The 18315-nt window shown below is 54.3% G+C and overlaps 5 protein-coding genes across 5 annotated transcripts; 4 read left to right on the forward strand and 1 right to left on the reverse strand.

The window, feature by feature from the left end:
* Positions 1-527: 527 nt before the first annotated feature.
* Positions 528-2811, reverse strand: BU26DRAFT_459311 (phosphoglycerate mutase-like protein). The gene is made up of 8 exons (XM_033825003.1): positions 2602-2811; positions 2512-2524; positions 2422-2456; positions 2352-2367; positions 2177-2302; positions 2085-2124; positions 872-2033; positions 528-804 (listed from the first exon to the last, which is right to left on the reverse strand). The coding sequence occupies exons 1-8, from the start codon at positions 2689-2691 to the stop codon at positions 688-690; spliced, it is 1599 nt and encodes a 532-aa protein (XP_033682160.1). The 5' UTR covers positions 2692-2811; the 3' UTR covers positions 528-687.
* A 97-nt stretch (positions 2812-2908) lies between these two features.
* Positions 2909-6414, forward strand: BU26DRAFT_606177 (uncharacterized protein). The gene is made up of 2 exons (XM_033835641.1): positions 2909-3009; positions 3066-6414. Exon 2 carries the CDS (start codon positions 3101-3103, stop codon positions 5963-5965), a length of 2865 nt encoding a protein of 954 aa, XP_033682161.1. The 5' UTR covers positions 2909-3009; positions 3066-3100; the 3' UTR covers positions 5966-6414.
* A 1515-nt stretch (positions 6415-7929) lies between these two features.
* BU26DRAFT_506445 (uncharacterized protein) lies at positions 7930-8776 on the forward strand (the record flags this gene model as incomplete). Its single annotated transcript, XM_033826911.1, has 2 exons — positions 7930-8146; positions 8409-8776. The coding sequence occupies 2 exons, from the start codon at positions 7930-7932 to the stop codon at positions 8774-8776; spliced, it is 585 nt and encodes a 194-aa protein (XP_033682162.1).
* A 411-nt stretch (positions 8777-9187) lies between these two features.
* BU26DRAFT_520419 (uncharacterized protein) lies at positions 9188-11562 on the forward strand. The gene is made up of 3 exons (XM_033829286.1): positions 9188-9271; positions 9342-10390; positions 10438-11562. Exons 2-3 carry the CDS (start codon positions 9511-9513, stop codon positions 11286-11288), a joined length of 1731 nt encoding a protein of 576 aa, XP_033682163.1. The 5' UTR covers positions 9188-9271; positions 9342-9510; the 3' UTR covers positions 11289-11562.
* A 386-nt stretch (positions 11563-11948) lies between these two features.
* On the forward strand, positions 11949-15691 carry BU26DRAFT_520420 (ribonuclease Z mitochondrial precursor). Its single transcript, XM_033829287.1, has one exon. The coding sequence runs from the start codon at positions 12422-12424 to the stop codon at positions 15410-15412; it is 2991 nt and encodes a 996-aa protein (XP_033682164.1). The 5' UTR covers positions 11949-12421; the 3' UTR covers positions 15413-15691.
* The last annotated feature ends 2624 nt before the right edge of the window (positions 15692-18315 follow it).

Genomic DNA, 18315 nt, shown 5'->3' on the forward strand with positions numbered 1-18315 from the left:
CCTGGCTCCTCTTGACCTATTTCACAAGACTGACAATTCCTCAGGGAATCTCTACGTCGATCTCTGTTCTCTGATCGTTGGGTAACTAGACGACCCTGACTCGCGGTTGCACCCTAGGGACTCTGGTCTTCCCCCCTACAAATATTTCCTTCATTTTCCCATGGTTCTTTTCATTTCTGGCGACTCTCAGCTCTAGACTGCCTTCTTTCCTAACCCCCTTTTCTGCCTCTTCATACATACATTTCCCACATATCGGCTTTATGATACGAGAAAGTCGGTTATGCTCTCGGCATGGAAATTCGGTCTTCAGCCTCTATGATGGAATTTTGAGGCGGCTCATGGTATTTGCGAGACTAGGAGATGTGCAGAATAGCAAAAATTGATGAGTGCTTTTCGGAATACAGGCGCGCCGTTGCGATGTTCGTGCTGCAATGTGGTGTAGCATTGAGATAATGATGCGGCTGTTGCCACGCGAGCATACGTTTCGAGATGTCGTGAAGCATGGCGGCGCTTGAAAGTAGAGTTGCCACCTGGGCAGCTGAGGGATTATAATATTGATAGACTCTAGGAAGACTGCGCAACGCCACGCTAAGCTAAGTATCGTTGTAACCATCAACATGCGCCATTTGACCTATTTGCTATGTACTTTAAAACCCGTATGTACTCCAGCCACTCCATTCTCCCATCCTACTCATACCCCGCTGGCTCCGGCTTCTCCGGAAACGACGGCGCATCCACATTCGAAGCACACGCGTGCTTCCAGTTCTTCGGGACGTACTTGTCCACAATCGCCTTGAACGCTTCCTGCACCACCACATATTAGTCCCTGTTTGTTCATCATATACATCTACGCCCTTTTTCTTTTACTCACCAGCGTGCAGAACGTCGTATCGCCGTCCAAATGCTTGCCCGCCGCCTTGCAGCCCGGCACCTGCATAACCTTGTCGTTGTACCGGATGCGCACGTAGTACTCCTTCAGCTGCTGCCGCTGCTTGTCCGTAAGCTGGGTCAGCGACTTGCGCGCGATGCCTTCGGCCCCCGGCGGGCTTCTTTCGACGGCGTTCTTCGCGCTGCCAGAGAAGAGCGCCTGCCACCAGCTCTGCGCCTTCGCGTCGTTTTGCTTCTTCCACTGCTCGTCGGACGCGGAGGTCCGCGACGCCGCGGTCGAGGGCGCCGTCCAGGCTTTCCTGCGGAACAGCTCGACAGCGATGTGGCTGGTGAACGGGGGCCAGGTCTCGCCGTCGAAGGCGCCCAGGCTGGTCAGGATGGCGGCGAGCGTGGTGTCGTGGCAGCCGGAGAGCGCGAACTTTATGTCTGTCTCGCCGCCGCGGCCGTGGCCCAGGTCGCCGTCGTCGCCGCCGATCTCGATGAGCCCGTCGTTGCCGTTGCGCTCTACGCTGCCGATTATTCGCGCGGAGATGTCGCCCATTAGCGCGCCGATGCCGAGCATGCGGTACTCGGATGATTCGGCGTAGCCGGCGTACCATTCTTCCACGCCAATTTTGTCGATGATGGCGCGCGCCTTCGGGTCGTAGAATTCTTTTGGGAGTTTGGTTTCTGCGCCGTGCGCGTCGGTGCTGTTGATCGTGTCCATGATCCCGGATAGCCTGGGGTGAGCGTCGACAGCCACTTTACCATTGCCTGGCATCCATTTGGAGAAGAGCTTACTGAGGTACTGCATATCCTCGGTGTCGTTCCAGCGCTCAGCAGCGCGCTGGGCGAATGCACGGCTGATGTGTGCGAAGCGCCTGCAGTTGCCGTCATTGGGATACAGCGTCTCGTCCGCCGGCGTCCTGGTGATGATGGTTGGGGTTGGGAAATCAGCGGTCCGCGCGCTGGGCGGGTAGAGTCCCCAGAATGCTTGCTGGACGGACTCTAGAGCGCGGGGGAGTGGGGTGGCTCGGAGGTAGATCATGTCGCTGTCGGCGATGAGGCGCGGCATGAAGCGCAGCTGGTCGACGTAGAGATGGCGGAGGCGCTGGCCGAGGGCGAGGGTTGTTTCTCGGCCTTTGTCTGTGAGCTCGCCGGGTTGGCTGGGGATGGGATGTTAGTCGCTTAATGGAAGGCCTGGTATAGGGGCATACCAAATAGCGTCGAATTCTCCGTTTGGCCCCGATGCGATTACTGGCAATGAGTTAGAAGGGTAATATGGGATGGGGATTGAGGATGGATTGACCAGGTCCGTCATCCATGCCAAATGTTTCGAGTCGACGTCGGTATTTCAGTTGGTCCCATTTTGCCCAGTCCGTAGTTGCCATAACCACGCTTGTGATCTGTCTTGCTGAATTACAATATGGCCAGTCTTATGGGCGAGTTAAAGCCATTCTTCCTGCGGTTTCAAGGGCACTTACAAGGTCGAAGGCCTGCCTGAAGCCAGAGTCAGCTATCCTATCATAGAAGTGTTTGGAGCAAGTCCCTTACATTCTGAAAACGAGGTGACACAGGGCTTCGCTCGCCTGCATGCTTTGATTAACCTGCATGATCCCATTCAGGGATCCGGACGTAACTGACCATGTCGAAGTAGCTGCGAGCAACAATCAGATATAATTCTCTAATTCTATTTCCGGCGGTAGAATGAGATGAAAAGCAATGCTATCTTACAATCTGCACAAGTTGTAGCTCGAGCTCCTGGGGATAAAGCCGCGCGAGCTCGTCTTCCGTGTACGGTTTCCGGGGTATCAATGTCGTCATGGTGCTCAAGAACGATCGTATGCAATGTATAGAAGGATAGATAGATTAGCCGGGCGTCAATGGTTGTTGGCGTCCAGATATAAAAGAAAGTCGGGAGTCGCAGTTCATGCGTCACACTGCAGGGATCCACGTGGGATCGGAAAAGAAGCATTGAGGCTGCCGCTATACTTTGTTTTGGCTAGCGCCATAACGCGACAAAGCTAGGTACGAGGAGGATCGCGAACTCAACCCTCAGCGAGCTCATCGAGCAGCTGCGAATGCCGACTTTAATTGGATGGTGTCGGTGTCTCGCACGCCCTCTCTAACACAAAGACCCTCGTAAGCAGACAACCGTTCTCCAGACGTCGTTCGATCTCTTCTAACCAGCCGTTAAGCTCCGAGCCTTCTGACTCTGGCACCTTTGGGCGTTATGATGAGCTCATACGTCTGCCGCCAGTGCAGAGGTCGTCTTCTAAAGCGCACCGTATTTGCTCGGAACCCTCAATGGCAACCGAAAGCCTCCTTCATTTCCCTCCGCGATGCGCAGGCCCAGCCCGATCCCGCGCCTCAAGATCCATCCAAAGACACACGTACCGAAGGAAGCATAGCGCAAAGCGAAGGGCAAATGACGCCTAGAGTGCCCTTTCCCGTGAATGGGGACCGCGTTCGACCCGGGCGCTATTCGAGGCATACGGCGAATGCAGAGCCAACGCACAATGGACCACCAGAGCAACAGAATGGAGGCGCTATGCAGGCTGGCTCCGATGGCGCAGATGAGTCGACACTGGAGACGTCAAGTCCGTCATATGCGCTGGCCATTGACCGACACCTAAAGAGCCGGGACTTGAAGCAGGCCTGGAGGCTGTTTCTCCAGATTTACACGTCAAGGGACTGTCCGGCCTTTACCAACCCATCATTCAACGACGTCCGCTTACTAAATGGTGTCAAAATCTTTTCGCAGTTGTCTGCGGCCATCGCGACCGAGTTTTGCAAGGGAAGCGATGTGCTGGCTAGCCCAACTGCTGTGCTCTTCAGATACGAGCAGCTAGGCATAGCGCGTCCGGAGATGTGGATAAAAGCGATCACTCATGTGACGAATCAATTCCTATGGTCGACATCCGGTGCGGCGAGCCGAACACGAGACGCTGAATCGATACTGGTCGAGCTGCTAGCTCTGTGGCGATTATTCTTTCAGTGCAAAGGACAACAAGAAGTCTCTCTGGAATCACTGAGCTCTGAATGGAACAGCATACCGGATGGCCGGTCGCTGAGCGGCTTCTATAGCCAAACAAACTTTGGAAGGCGGTTGCAGAACTACCACCCAGAGATGCTAGGCGGTCCTGCTCTGCAGTTCTCTGCCATTGTTCTTTTCAATGTATTTGAAGGGGTCAACCAAAGTTCAATGAAAGTACCGGATTCGTTGCGCGAACAGAGCGCACCTTTCATTGGGCTCATCACACACCTTCTGGCCGGTTCTAATATCAACACTGTTTTCAAGCACACTGAAGTCTCCGTTGATTTCAAAGCTCTTCCGGATGATTTCAGGAAACTGGTCATAGATCAGATCAACTCGGCCCCTGTTCAGGCTATGAAACTGGTGGGCATGCAATCTGGGACACACTCGTCTGAACAAGAACTATCTGAGGCCGAAAAAACCTCGAACCTCGAAGAATTTTACCTCAAGCGAATTGCGCGAGCCGTCTTATCACAGTCCCATGCCGGGAAGCTGGGAAAGCTGTGGGAAGAAGTCACTACGGCGTATAAATCCACGGACCACAGTACGGCTATCCCGCCTCTCATCTATAACGCGTTTCTGTCGGGATTTATGTCTCTCTACCAATCAGAACAAGCCGTGGCAGTGTGGAATCACATGATTGCGCATGGCGTCAAGCCTGGTATGCGGACTTGGGTCGCAATGCTCGAGGGTTGCGTGAAGGCAAAGGATCTTAATGGCATGGACGCCGTGTGGGAGAGGATGCTCCGATCAGGTTCAGAGCCCGACAACTACGCCTGGACGACAAGAATTCATGGCCTGATCACCCTTCGACAGATTGCTAGAGCCTTCAACGCTTTGGACGAAATGGGCAAGAAATGGCTCTCAGCGGAGAAAGTTATCAAGCACCCACAAAAGCGAGGCAAAGGCGCTAAGAAGGTTCCATCAAATACCAAGCTTGTTAACAGCTTCACAAAGCCCTCGATCGAAGTGATCAATGGCGCTATTTCCGCTCTGGTCCAGATACCTGAACAAGGCTTGCGATTCCCGCGGAAGGTCGACTTCACGCACAAGGTCCTGCAGTGGGCTGGCAACTTCGATATTAAGCCCGATGCACGCACATACAACATCCTCATCCAGCTGTATCTCAACGCTGGTGACTACCCCACGACCTTCAAGCTCCTTCGTCAGATGGAGAAGGAAGGTCTCGAAGGCGACCTCGCGACGCATACCATGCTCATCCGCGCTGCCTTCGACAATCAGAAGTTCGACGACCTCTCTAATACCGAGCAAGCCGATCGTATCCTTAAACTCTTCTCTGAGCTCGAATCCGGCGGGCTCAAACTCAACACTTATGTCTATTCCTCAACCATTGACCGACTGCTCAAGCAGTACGGTAACTTCACCGCAGTGAGGGCTGTCATGGACCATATGCGGTCAAGAAACCTCGTCGTGAGCCCGCATATCTACACCAGCCTCGCAACGCACTATTTCCAGCAAGATCCTCCGGATATCCAAGCCGTGGACTCCCTCCTCATGCAAATCTTCGGCCCACCACGCGCACCCACCGACAAAATCCTGTTCGACCGCGTCATCGAAGGATATGCCATCCACGGCGAGGTGGGCAAGATGATGAGCGTTCTGACGCGCATGTCTGCGCACGGCAAGCTGCCTGGCTGGCGAGCGCTGACAGCCGTTGTACGTGCGCTAGCCGAAGCCGGAGACTGGGAGCGGGCGAGGCTTGTGGTCAGAGATGTGCAGATGGGTGAGGGTGTTGCGAAGGGCGGGGTTACGGGCGGGATGCCGGGGCAGAGGGCCTTCTTTGCTGTGGTGAGGGAGTTGGGTGGTGGGTTGGAGGAGACACTCGCTGGAGAGTATTTGCGGAGGCGGCCCGCGAACATCGAAGCAGCGATGAGCGAGCAGAGCGCAGCTGAGGGAGCTGCGGAGATGCTGGACGCGACACAGAAGGGAGAAGCGCAAGAGATGGAAGCGCAACAAGCAATCGACGACGAGGAGTTCGTCAACGCGCAGCACGTGAGCTATCTCTCTGACGCGCCGGAGCCTGACCCGCGGCAGCAATAGAAGCCTGAGGACAACGGCACCATTCGCGACATCCCGTTGTAGGCTCCGCGATCTCCGATCGCATCGAGGCAGGCGCATGCTCCATGTAGATTCTGCTCTGTAAATGCCGCATCTCTGTGTAGTTTGACATTTAGAAGCCTCCTCATACACTCCAGTCCCTGCAGACCAATTGCGAGTCCGCGATACCGTTTGAGTAGCAAGGATTACGGTAGGACCTGAGACGTCTGGGGATGTGCCCGCCCGAGGGAGGTCGGCACGGTCGCGCATGAGCTTCTGGAAGGCTGCGAAACATCGCTCGCTGTAGGTACTGCGGGGTGTATCAATCGTTAAGGAGGGCAGGACGGTATCGTAATACTCAGTCAGTAGTACTCTTCACGAATCACCAATATCTAGATGCCCAGTTGTGTAGTGAGCATTCAATCAGCTCTACCCACCCATACTACTCGTGCGCTCCTGTAGAGAGAAGTAGCTACTGTACCTTGCTCAGCTGAACATACGTACCCCCTTCGTCCAGAATCTGCACGGGTATTTGGGGAAACATCCGCTTTGGGATATACTGGCTTTGATATCATGATGCCGCATATTTGCCGCGCGCACGAGGCGGTCGAAAAGGTCCGATAAGACACTCACTCGGTTCACGCCACATGGGGATGCCACATCAGCGTCGGTGTGGCGCGGTGTGTGTGTGTATGCGTTCGGTAGTCGGGATGGATGGATGCTGGTATCGTGAGTGCGTGCTGCTGGGGCAAGCCGAGACCGTGCGGAAGCCCGAAGTCAGGTGGAGAGGACCTGGATAGGGCTGCTGCAAGGTTAAGAGATAGGGGTTTTCGGAGGCTGCTTCTCGAAGCGGCTGGTGATGTTCATGCGTGGTGGGAGTTGGGTGCGGCATGTTCCGTGGGGGTGGTGGAGCTTATGCAATGCGCTGGCCAGATGGGTTTAATTGGATCTGCGAAGGAGGGCGATGCTTGAGTAGCTTGTAGAATACGGCGTATTAGATACACTGTTCTTGAGGAGATGGTCTTTGCTCCGTGGTGTTCTCCTTTTGGGCTTCTGTCGCAATGTTTGGGAAAGATGTACCGTGCATTCCTCCCTCGGGCCCGCATCGGGACCAGTCACGGGGTCGTCGGAGCGCGTAGAGTTTTCATGTCCATGGTGTGCGGAGGGATCCCGCCGATTAATTTAGTGCACTAGAATTCGCCGTTTCGAATCCGGAAGCAATCTTTTTGTGGCCGATCGAAGACTAAAATCTATCGGCGGACACTTCTTTGCATGCAAAGACGATGGGAGGACTACCTGTAATTGTTTAGTGTCCGAGTAGGTTGGGGCGGGGCGATGGAGATTGACGACGCGTTCAGGGGAATCCAGGCGCAGCTCATTATCACCAAAGGTAGTTGTGCTCGACCGAGTCGGTGCCAGAGTCGGTGCAAACCGGGACGATTCTACGGAGTAGACGGCTTGTTGTTGCAGGCAAACAGCAGGATGATAGGTAATCCAATACAGAAAGGAGGCGTAGATGTTAGCTAAGAGCCGTTTCTGCCTACCAAGGACGTCCCAAGTCCGGAATCTCATCTGCGATCGTGGCGTAGAGCAACCGCTCGTATTCCCTATCGGGAATCATACTGCCCAAAGAGGTAACCTGGGAGGCTTGGATCCAACGCTCGCCCTCGCTCCAACCTGCCTTCGATAATTCCAATACCCACCCCTTGCATAAGGATCAATAAAGGCTGCAGAGAACTGCGGGGCTCTGCATGGTCTTTGGAGCTGAACGTTGACGATTTACTCGTGGCGCAGCGCAGCGTTGAGGCTCTTCATCGCTCTCGTTCTCGCTCGCGCATGAAGCGGACCCTCCTATTCGCCATCTATTCGGCACCACGCCGGTAGATCTTCGAGCCTCCAGACGTCTTCGGGCCGGCTTCGGGAGTCGCCTGGTTCGACATCTCGAGGCCAGCGATCCATGGTTCGCCATGTACGGAGCAGGCGCGCGCCATGGGCGCCTTTGGTACCCGTCCTCACTGGTGCAGCGCGAACAAGGTGAAGGCTTCAGCGGCACTTTCCATGGCACTGAATCGCCGGGACAGGAGGTTGACAGACGTCTGGCCTCAGCGGCTCCACACAGCGCGTTTCAAGCGCTCCGACACATGGCAGCCAACGGGAGCATGGGGATGAGGGGATTCGCGACTGGTGCGGGCTTGTGTAACGGAATTACTGGATTTAGACGATGAGGGTATCAGGAGAGAGGGGATGAGGTAAGAAATGAAGAAGAGTACGGGTGGTGGTGGTGATACGTTCGGATGGTGGAGAGACTCAGCAGTGCTGTGGCCCATGGGTGGTGATGTGATGGCGGAGGGTCCCCGCCTTACGTCCGAGTTGCTGCGAGTACGGTGTGTGTACAGCACCGGCTGATGATTCTAACATCAGAACAACTGGAATCTTGTTTGCGCAGCCTGCAAACATGATGTGAGAAGGAGCAAACCTGCGGGCCCATCCGCCATGACGATTCTCTTCATTCCTTGCGCCCCGGCAGAACCTGCGCGATGCCGCGAAGAATCGCCCGAACAAGAAACAAGCACTGCACAGCAACGTCCGCAAGCCTTCAGCTGGAAACTCGAAGAGAAGGTAGAAAGCAGGCTTCACGGACGAATCACGTTAGCCTTCGCAAGCTGTTCCTCAAGAGGTCTGTCCAACCTGCACAGCCTCCCTTGTGTGGTGGTTGTGGTTGGCTTGCCCGTCGCACAAAGAAGCCGGCCGTCGGGGGGTTCGAGTGGCCGACCTGAGCGATTACGCACGCCTGCAGCTGCATCTCGTGCCTAACGAGCCACTCCTTGGGTCGCTGCTGTCATGATGTCTGCCAACCATTGGCATTCGGACTCGGCTTGGGGATGAAGGTCAACAGCAAGAACAGTGGAGATGGAGGAGGATGGGTGTTCTTCGGGAGGGGTATGAGGCATGAATGAAGCAGCATGAATTACACGGAGCAAATAAATTACCGTTCAATTGCATTCCATAAGGCGTTCGGCCCTACAATTGTACGAGGCGATCAGGGGAGGCCGCAATAGGTGGATTGTCCGACGCGCTAGGGCGGGCAGCCACTCGAGCCATTTTTGGAATGGACACTGCCTCAGACCAGAGGCGTTTCACTCCGGCCCCGACCCAGGTAAAGGCCTCCTGCGCCCGTCCATCTCTCCTCTGGCCCTCAGTCCTCTCGCTCACTCTCACCGCGACACTTAACGACACTCTCTCGCCACATCTTCATCAACTTCCATCGCAAAGAGACAGTTCCAAGGAAAGCACGCAAGACGACAAGAGGTGAGGAGACGAGGCTAAGCCACGGCGGCGGATCAGCCGGGAAAAGAAGCGAGCTGACGACGACTTTTAGACGCCTAGCCTGTCCTGTCACCCAGGCCATCCTCCAACACGAACACCTCGCAACTACAACATCTTGACGCCTGAGGTGCCCTCTTCAGTCCACCTTTCGCACCCGCTCCCCCCAGGATCGTCGCCAGGCACCATTCTCGATGGCTACCGCCGTGCAATCTGCGATGACAATGCCGCCGTCGTTTACCAACCAGTGTATGGATCCCGACACGGAGTCTTTCTTCGACTTTAGCCAACTTCCCTCGCCCACGCCCTCTGCAGTGTCGCGACAGCCGTCCAACGCTGCATCGACCATCACCAGCCCGACCAACACCGCGCTCGACGGCGAGGACCTCCAGACGCCTGCGAAACCCAGCCATGAGTATGAGCGATTTAAGCAGCAGACCGGACTGCCGTCCGGCTCCATCGCCGGCATCAACCCCTCGTACAACACGGGCTACTCCATGTTCTCATCCACTGGCTTGGATGAGATGAGCTTGATGGGCGAATCGTCGATGATGGGTGCTGGTTGGAACAGTGGAATCGGAATGGACATGGACGTGTCGATGTCGCAGCCCGCCTATTTCTTCCCCACGAACGACGCGTCGCAGTCAGATGATTTCGTGGACCCTAGTGCCATTACGCAAGAGGAGGTGCAGAACGTCAGGGTGTGGCCTGGTATGCACCAGCAACAGGCTGCCTTGGCGAAGGCTCAGCAACAAGCTCAGCAGCAACGACAGCAGCAGCAGGCTCAACAGCGACAGAACCAGGCCAGCCAGCAACGACAGCACAGCAGGAATAGCTCCAGCCCATTGAGCGATGCGCGCACTGAGGAGACGATCGCTCGCGTCGTCAACCAGATCCGTCAACAGAGCCAGAACAGCGCGTTGGCTGCTTCTGCAAACGACTCGGGTCTTCTTCCCCACATCGTTCGCGCTAAGAAGGACGAGGAGGATATGGATGAAGATGAGAGGCTGCTTGCATCCGAGGAAGGAAAGAAGCTTAGCTCCAAGGAGCGCCGCCAGCTTCGCAACAAGGTTTCCGCTCGCGCGTTCCGTTCTAGGAGAAAAGGTTAGTATACTGAAATCGTACAAATGACCGTTGCTAACGAAATGCAGAGTACATCGGCCAGCTTGAAGGCGAGGTTGCCATGAAGACGAACGAGTGCAATGAGCTGCGCACTCAGAACCGCGCGCTTATGGAGGAGAATGCCCGCTCCAGGGCCTTCATTGAGCGCCTTCTCCGCCACCAGGCATTCACTCCATTCCTCGAGGAGCTGTCGCGGGAGGAAAACGTCCAGGCTAAGCCTGCCATGCCGGCCTTGTCCTCATCTGCCACTCCCACTCCGGCTCCGGCCCGCAGGGAGGTCAACGCCTATCAGAACCAGCAGTTCGGTGGCATGTCGTCCGCTCCCGAGAACCCGCAGATCGGCATGGCTCTCATCCCCGAGACTCCTCTGGACATCTCGATGCTCAACCTCAACTCCAACAACTGGGGCATGAACAACTTGAACTCGTTCAACTACCAGCAGCCGCAGGTCTTCGCTGTGCTTGAAGTCCCTGAGGGTCCCGCTAACCCTATCGACACCGACGCTCTCTCTGGCAAGGGCCACAGCGCCTTCTTCGCCGCTGAGGACGAGTCCCCCGTGGAGGAGGTCAAGCCTGACTTCCCCGTCATCCAGCGTCCAGTTGAGTCCACGGCTGCTCCGGTCGAGGTCGAGGAGGATGAGGACCCGGAGTTCGACCTCTACCGCTCATCGCCTGCTCCTGTCTCCACTGTTGCCCCTGTTGAACACCACGAGTCCCTCTTCGGTGACGCCAATCCCGAGAAGGTCTTTGCCCACTTCGAGCTCTTCATCTCGGATGAGGCTGCTGACCAGCAACTGATGGAGCGTTTCGAGAAGCAGTGTGCCGCCATGGAGGCTGTCTACCAAAGGATAGCTTCTTTCACGTCGCACCTCGACTCATGATCCATCCCCATGCTACGGCAACCTCAACCTACTGAGACCTGACCATCAGGCTCAGCGCTTCGGGCTCCCAGTCACCACCGACCAGGGATTCGCTTCGGCCTTCCGAGGCCTCCTCACTGTAGGAACATTAGCACTCGCTACTCTGGCTGGCATCGCCACTTTGCCGAAAAGGCCTTCTCTTTTAGATTGACCTGTATGACTCAACGATTTCTTATGTTACAGCTGGCCGAAGAGGCTTCAGCTTCAGGTTTGGCGTCAGCGTTAGGGAAAGGGTTAGCTATTCTTGTATATGGCCTTGAGAAGGAAGTTTTGTACCAGCCTACTGGAAGATGTCCTTCGGACTCGTATGTAGTGAATGAAGATATCGATATTAATTTGCGGTCCTGAAATGCTGGGTGAACTAAGTGATGATGGTGATGCTCTGTAGCATTGAAAGATCCCACGGCAGCGCCTGTTCGTATATCTCACTCTTGGTTTGAGGCGTACGTCTGGTAGACTGAAGAACTGGTTGTTGACACTTTCGATGTTGCTGAAATGCGTTGGGAGTTCTCAACCAAAGCTCACATATGCCAAGACCGAGTTCGGAGGAAAGTTTCGCCGATCATTCGAAAAGTGACGCCTGCAATGTGCATACAGTTCGACTCATATTCCGCCCTTTCTGCGCCCTTCCCGCGCCCTTGCACGCCTGTATATATTCTTTCATGTCGCTCCTTTGATAGTTCGTCAAATTGGCTCCCACGCTGACCGCCGCCGGGCGCTTAACGACCGTTACGACCGTACCCCTCCACTCTTGCCGCAGCTTCACAACCAACCGCGCTTGCCATTCTGTTTTCAAGGACGTGCTTCTGAAAACATTACAAAAGCTATCTTCCGGGCATCAAGAAAAGGAGCCTAGGAAGACTACGTACACGCCCAACCGCCCGGTAGGCCCCGCGATTGAAGGCGCGCGGCCGCGACTTTACGTCCCAGAAAGCACCACCGAAGAGCGCTCCATCGAAGCGAAGCCTGCACCCTCCCCGCATCCTCCTCCATGCCGGCCACCACTACGACACCCGATTCTCGAACCCCTCACCGATAGCAAACGAGTGCGACGGATCGACGTGAGGAAGCAGATCATTCTTCCGGCGGCCAATATGAGCTCTTCTATCCAGGTCGTCACCGCTCCTACAGCAGATACACCGGGCACGACGCTTGTACTGCAGACGCAGAAGCGGCACTATGTCTTTGGCAGCCATGCGGAAGGCACACAGCGCGCAATGAACCAGGCCGGCATCCGGATGACCAAGGTTCAAGATTTTTTCATGACTGGCAGGATGGAGTGGAGTAATACAGGCGGACTGATCGGTATGGCTTTGACATTGGCTGACTCGGCGGCGGCGTCTTACGAGCAGTCTATGGAACTGTGGCGCAAGGGCAAAGGAACGAAGAAGGCGGGCGAGCCTCAGAAGCCGAATCTGAATATCTATGGACCGCCCAACCTGAAACATGCACTGGGAACTTGTAGGAGATACATCTTCAGGAAGGGGATACCTACGAACGCGACCGAGTATAAGGACGTTCCGCCCACCAGGAATGAGCAGGGCAATATTCTGCCAACATGGCAGGATGCCAATATCCAAGTCTGGGCTCTCCCTGTATCGCCGCCGCGAAAGGATCTGGATGCGCATAAGGAGGACACGTTGACGGCGCGAAGGGCGTTTTACGAAAAGTTTGCGAACCATTTCGAGGAGCATCAGGCGCCCGACAACGAAACCCCGGAAGACAGAGAAATGCGGTACGACCGAATACGAACAGCTGTCCTAGATTTCATGTACAACTCGAACTGGAACTTTGACACCCTCATCGAGCGACACATTTCCGAGGTAGAGATGCCGACTGCAATGTTTGTTCGGAATCCACGGACACATCGTCTCGAGCCTTATTCTGGACCTCACCCTGGAGGAAAGGAACCTCTTCCAGATATCAAGGTGTTGACACGGACCCCGTGGCCAGGTGCGAAGGTCGTTGCTCTTCCGCCCACCAAGCCCGCCCCAGAGTCGATATCTTATATTGTGCGTACGCACTCAGCGCGGGGTGCATTTGATGTAAAACGGGCGAAGGAGCTTGGTATCAAACAAGGGCCGCTTTTTGGTCGACTGAGCAATGGCGTGTCTGTACAAAACGAGAAGGGCGAGACGATCACTCCGGATATGGTCATGGGTCCGGATCGGCCTGGCCAGGGGTTTGCTGTTCTGGACGTCCCCTCAGAAGAGTACCTCAAATCGCTATTCCAACGGGAAGAGTTGCAGTCGGAATCAGTCATGAAGGGAATCGGAGCCTGCTTCTGGCTCCTTGGCCCTGGCCTCTCCGGACACCCTATGCTGCAGCAATTCATGCAGAAGCTGGACAAGGTGCAGCATGTCATCTCATCCGTGGATGACTGCCCTAATCGGTTGGCACTCGACTCGGTTGCCGCTCAAACGACTCGTCTCGGCCAGATCGATCCTGTGCGCTACCACATCCCCTTCCATGACAATACTACGCTCCCGCAAAACAGCCTGTACGGCCTTGGATCGTCAGAGAGGAAAATCTCTTTAAGCAATGCTATCGTTGCGGATCGAGGTGTTACTTTCTCTCTCATGCCAAAGTTTGAGAGGAAAGACAAAACTGTCCGTCTGGTAGACCTCGACGAGATTAAGAAGGCAATGGATCCGGAGATTATTGAATTCGCAAGGGCAGCACAACAGGATGTCGCGCAAGATCAAGAGTCTTTGCAAGCATGGAGGCAGCTGCTCGCACGCCCAGATACAGAAGTGATCACACTTGGGACTGGCTCAGCTCTTCCGTCCAAATATCGGAATGTCTCCGCCACTCTCCTGAGAGTACCAGGGATTGGAAATTACCTGTTCGACTGCGGCGAGAATACAATCGGCCAGCTTCAGAGAGTCTTCAAGCCTGACGAACTGGTTGAGATTATCAAGAATTTAAAGGTAATCTGGATCAGTCATTTGCATGCGGATCACCACCTCGGTACTGCTTCTATGATACGAACCTGGTACAAGATCGTCCACAACGGCGTACCAGCAGAAGACCGCCCGGAGCCTGCTACGCTGGCAGCCGATATTTCTACCTATGGACTGTCCGTCATATCCCACCAAGGGATGATCCAGTGGCTGAGAGAATACTCGTCCGTCGAAGACTTTGGCTACAGCCGCATCCTCCCTCTTGAGATATATCCTGTCGAGAGCGGTGCAGATTCCGGCTCTGCCCTGACTCTCACAATTGGCAGCAATCCGCAGGATCAGAACGCATATGTGATCAAGAAAGAAGATTATGAGGCTATACTTGGCCTAGCCGACATTCAGGCATGCAAAGTAGCGCACTGCTACGGCGCGATGGCTGTTTCGCTGACCTTCCCTCGCTCCCCGTCGGATCAGGAGAATGTGAAGCCACTCAAAGTTTCGTATTCCGGGGACTGCCGACCCAGCAAGAACTTTACGAACATCGGCCGCAATAGTACCGTCTTGATCCACGAAGCCACCTTCGATGATGAGCTACAAGGCGATGCGATTGCAAAGAAGCATTCAACAACTTCAGAAGCGCTGGGCATCGGCGCTCAAATGGGTGCGAAGGCGGTAGTGCTCACTCACTTCAGCCAGCGGTACCAAAAGATCCCTGTCCTCCAGACAGTGCAGGACGGCGAACAGGAAGACGAGCTCCTCGACCCCGAGGCAATGGAAGATGTCCAGCCAGACGAGGATGCTGATGATGCTCCAGCTGATAATATGGATGTCCACCCCTCTACCACAACTGGCACCGATAAGACATCTGCCCTTCACTCCAATCGTGCACACCCACCTCCAACCCTCCACCACCACCAATCTTCAACGCATGAGCACGAGCGCATCATCAAGGTCCGATCAAGAGATATGAAAGTCGCCATCGCGTTCGACTATATGCGCGTGAAGATCGGTGAGATCGCGCAGCTGGAGAAGTTCAACGATGCGCTGAACAGGTTGCTGATCAAGGAGGAGGAAGAGGGTGACGGCAATGGCGACGGGGCGTCGATGATCAATGCGAATGGCAAGAAGGCGAGTGGCGATGAAGGCGGAGGGAAGAAGAAAAAGAGTAAGCGGAATAACTAGGCTTAGGGCTGGAGTGTATGATATCCCAGAGACTGGAGCACCTGTAAGAGGTGGTGTATTACATCCCTGTGGCACTAAGTGTCCAAATAGATGGCGAATAGGTTAAGATAACGCCTTCGATATTTCTATCTACGATGAAGAGCACTATCAATCAGCACCATTCGTAACTGATGCTCGCCATCTCCTGTCTCCAACTTTCACTTCCCGTCACGGTAGATTAGCCTCGTCCATAGATGATAGCGCAGAGCCCGAGAAACCCATGTTGCCTCAGACCCATGGGGTTTTTGAAAGCTGCCTTCCACCGCATCACACGGCCAAAACTCGTGAGCGTGTTTGTCTAGAGAAAAAGAGCACACAGGATCCTACATGATTGGTCGGATCAGCGGTTTTAGACTCGCGGTTGTGGCGGTGCTGTGGAGAGAAGCGGGCGAGCAGTTCAGAGGGGTGTTCGTGTATACATTTTACGTGTTCTGGTCTGGTGTTTGAGGATCTCGACGAAGCACGCCCCCATATGGGGCACTTGAGTGGGTTTTTGGCACCACGCAGCGACGGACGGTGTTCAGACCAGTTTTCGTACTTGTACTGGGGCTCATGTTCGCGGGTGCTGACGGGGTTTTGTAAGCCATCTGGAGCGGCGCAGGACTGACTCTTCCAGTACCAGACCGACCGAAGGAGGAAGCCGCTTGTCGATGTTGCGGGTGTCTTTTCGAGAGGGGAAGGGGGCGCATGCGCCATGACGAACAGGCTTTTGGAGAGAAGGACGGCACATTAGCGTTTTTTCGAAAGCTTTTAGAGGTATGGAGTTGTGGTGTGGCGTGGTGTACAGAAGAAAAGAGAAGAGAAGAGGGGGACCGAGGGGGTTTATATATTCTGTTCTCTTAGAAGGCTTGGAAAAGGTGTGGCAAGGGGAAGACCTTGGGAGTCTCCCATCACTGGATTGTAGGACGGGTTTGCAGGCGAGGGACATGAGAGGGGCCATGTCTTTTTTGGTCTCCGTCATCGGGATAGGATCGGTTTTTAGAGGACATCTCTCCGCGACCATAAGAATGACTGGAGGAATATTTTCGTGCGAGGAGGAGAAGAGGGATCCGCATATTAACTCATTTAGAGTCCTTTTTGGAGAAAGGGCGGAGACACATAGGAATTTATCGCACTCCTTTTTAGGGAAGCTATGCAATGGAAGGATGTGGAGGAAGAGTCGTGGAAGGAGGAGGGAAAGCTTTGTATACGTCTACTTGTAGGATTCCAAGGTTGTAGCCGCGGGGCGAGCAGGAAGGAGCCGCGTCTTCCCTATACACCGACGGGAATGTTTTCAACGGTTTAGGTAGGGTACTAGAAGGTCGCTCATTTCGCTTTGGTGACCGTATTTAACGGTCCGTTTGGTTTTGGAACAGCGCAGGTCCAAAGTCATTCTCGCGGGTGAGTTCTCTTTTGATGTGAAAAGGACGCAGGACCGGGTCTTCACGCATGCCATGGCTTCGAGTGGTTTTAGAGAAGGACCGAGTGATATCATACGTGCCGTATACGATTTTAGAGGAGCTCGTTGCGAAAGTGGTAAAGAAGAAGAAGCTGAGGAAGAGGGGAGATTGGCGGTTTATATATCCACTCTATTGCCGCTAATAGTGCGACTGGATCTGAGCGCTGCGCTCATGACTGCCTTGGTTTACCAATTTAGACGGTCGATGCTTGGTAGCAGAGCAGCTTTTCCACATCTGGGTGGCGCCAATATAATTTCGGACAGAGCTTTGGTATCCTCCGCCATTCGCTTGCTTTTTGCAGCTTTTGATCGAAAGGAAAAAGTGACGAGAAAAAGTCCGCCCATACGGCATATCGCCGAAGGATTTTAGACAAGAGACAAACTCCACATAGGATTAGAGCGTCTGCATTTTAGCAGATGCAGACGAAGAAGTACTGGGGAGAGAGGAAGGAAACGAAGCCATGAGGATGGCTTTATATATCCTCACTCCTACCAAGGTGCGCCCGGAGCCAAACGACTCTTCCATCGTCCACAGTGTCTGCCTGTTCAAGACGATTGACGTATAGGTTATGGGTCATCTGTCCGTCCTCTTCGCCCTCATACGCGGGATGATGTCCTCTTTTTGGCATATGTGCTTCCCGCTACCATAAGCGGTGCTGGGTGAAGGCCGATAGATGAGGAGGACGCAAGGAGAGAGGGTCCACACATCGGATGGCATCCCAGGAGTTTTAGAGAGGAGGGGAGGCCCATACTGTAATCGTGTTTGCGTTTTAGTGGTATTGAGGAGGGATTGGTGTCGAAGGAGACCCCGAGGAAGATGAGATCATATATACTCAATTCCGAAATGGACTCGTGGGAGATAAACGAGGAATGGAACCCTCTATGCGTCGACTGTTTTTGTATTTTCGCCAGGTCCGACCATGCTGTGGAAATCACCTAGCCCGGCGTACCACATTGATGACCTCCTGTGGAGGATTCCAAAACCGTGAAAGGACCATATGATCCTTTATCATGTCTTTTGGTTTATTCGACTCCTTCCGCCTCGAAAGCAGCATTTCAGGTGAAAGTGTTGGATTTAAATTTTAAAGAAGAGAGATAATCTCGCCATCAAAAGAACTTTCGCTGATCTGTAGTACTGGAAGTGACGCATGAAGTGTGAAGAAACAAGAAGCGTGGAAGAGTGTTTATATATCCTTCCGCAGACCGGAAACCCGACATGGGAGACGAGTGGGAGTTTTTTGGTGATGGGACGATCTTCTACTTTCTTCGCTCCGACCTTCATAAGCACTCCCAATCGCCTCCTGCTCAAGGCATATAGCTTCCATAGCACGCTTTCGATGGGACTGCACACCAAGACATAGGCTCTGAAGCGGCTTGTTTTGGTGTTGGTGAACCCTGTCGCGGGTGCGGGACTTACATGAAAGAG

Source organism: Trematosphaeria pertusa (genome assembly GCF_010094035.1).
Source record: "Trematosphaeria pertusa strain CBS 122368 unplaced genomic scaffold BU26scaffold_9, whole genome shotgun sequence".
NCBI classification, from domain to species: Eukaryota; Fungi; Ascomycota; class Dothideomycetes; order Pleosporales; family Trematosphaeriaceae; genus Trematosphaeria; species Trematosphaeria pertusa.

What these genes read in the sequence shown, in the direction of transcription:
- BU26DRAFT_459311 (XM_033825003.1), bottom strand. Translation starts at nt 2,691, where the DNA reads ATGACGACATTGATACCCCGGAAACCGTACACGGAAGACGAGCTCGCG. An exon ending in TGGCATGGATGACGGACCTG is followed by an intron (nt 2,125 to 2,176) that starts GTCAATCCATCC and finishes ACTCATTGCCAG; the next exon opens with TAATCGCATCGGGGCCAAAC. An exon ending in ATACGACGTTCTGCACGCTG is followed by an intron (nt 805 to 871) that starts GTGAGTAAAAGA and finishes GTGGTGGTGCAG; the next exon opens with GAAGCGTTCAAGGCGATTGT.
- BU26DRAFT_606177 (XM_033835641.1), top strand. Translation starts at nt 3,101, where the DNA reads ATGATGAGCTCATACGTCTGCCGCCAGTGCAGAGGTCGTCTTCTAAAG.
- BU26DRAFT_520419 (XM_033829286.1), top strand. Translation starts at nt 9,511, where the DNA reads ATGCCGCCGTCGTTTACCAACCAGTGTATGGATCCCGACACGGAGTCT. An exon ending in GTTCCGTTCTAGGAGAAAAG is followed by an intron (nt 10,391 to 10,437) that starts GTTAGTATACTG and finishes AACGAAATGCAG; the next exon opens with AGTACATCGGCCAGCTTGAA.
- BU26DRAFT_520420 (XM_033829287.1), top strand. Translation starts at nt 12,422, where the DNA reads ATGAGCTCTTCTATCCAGGTCGTCACCGCTCCTACAGCAGATACACCG.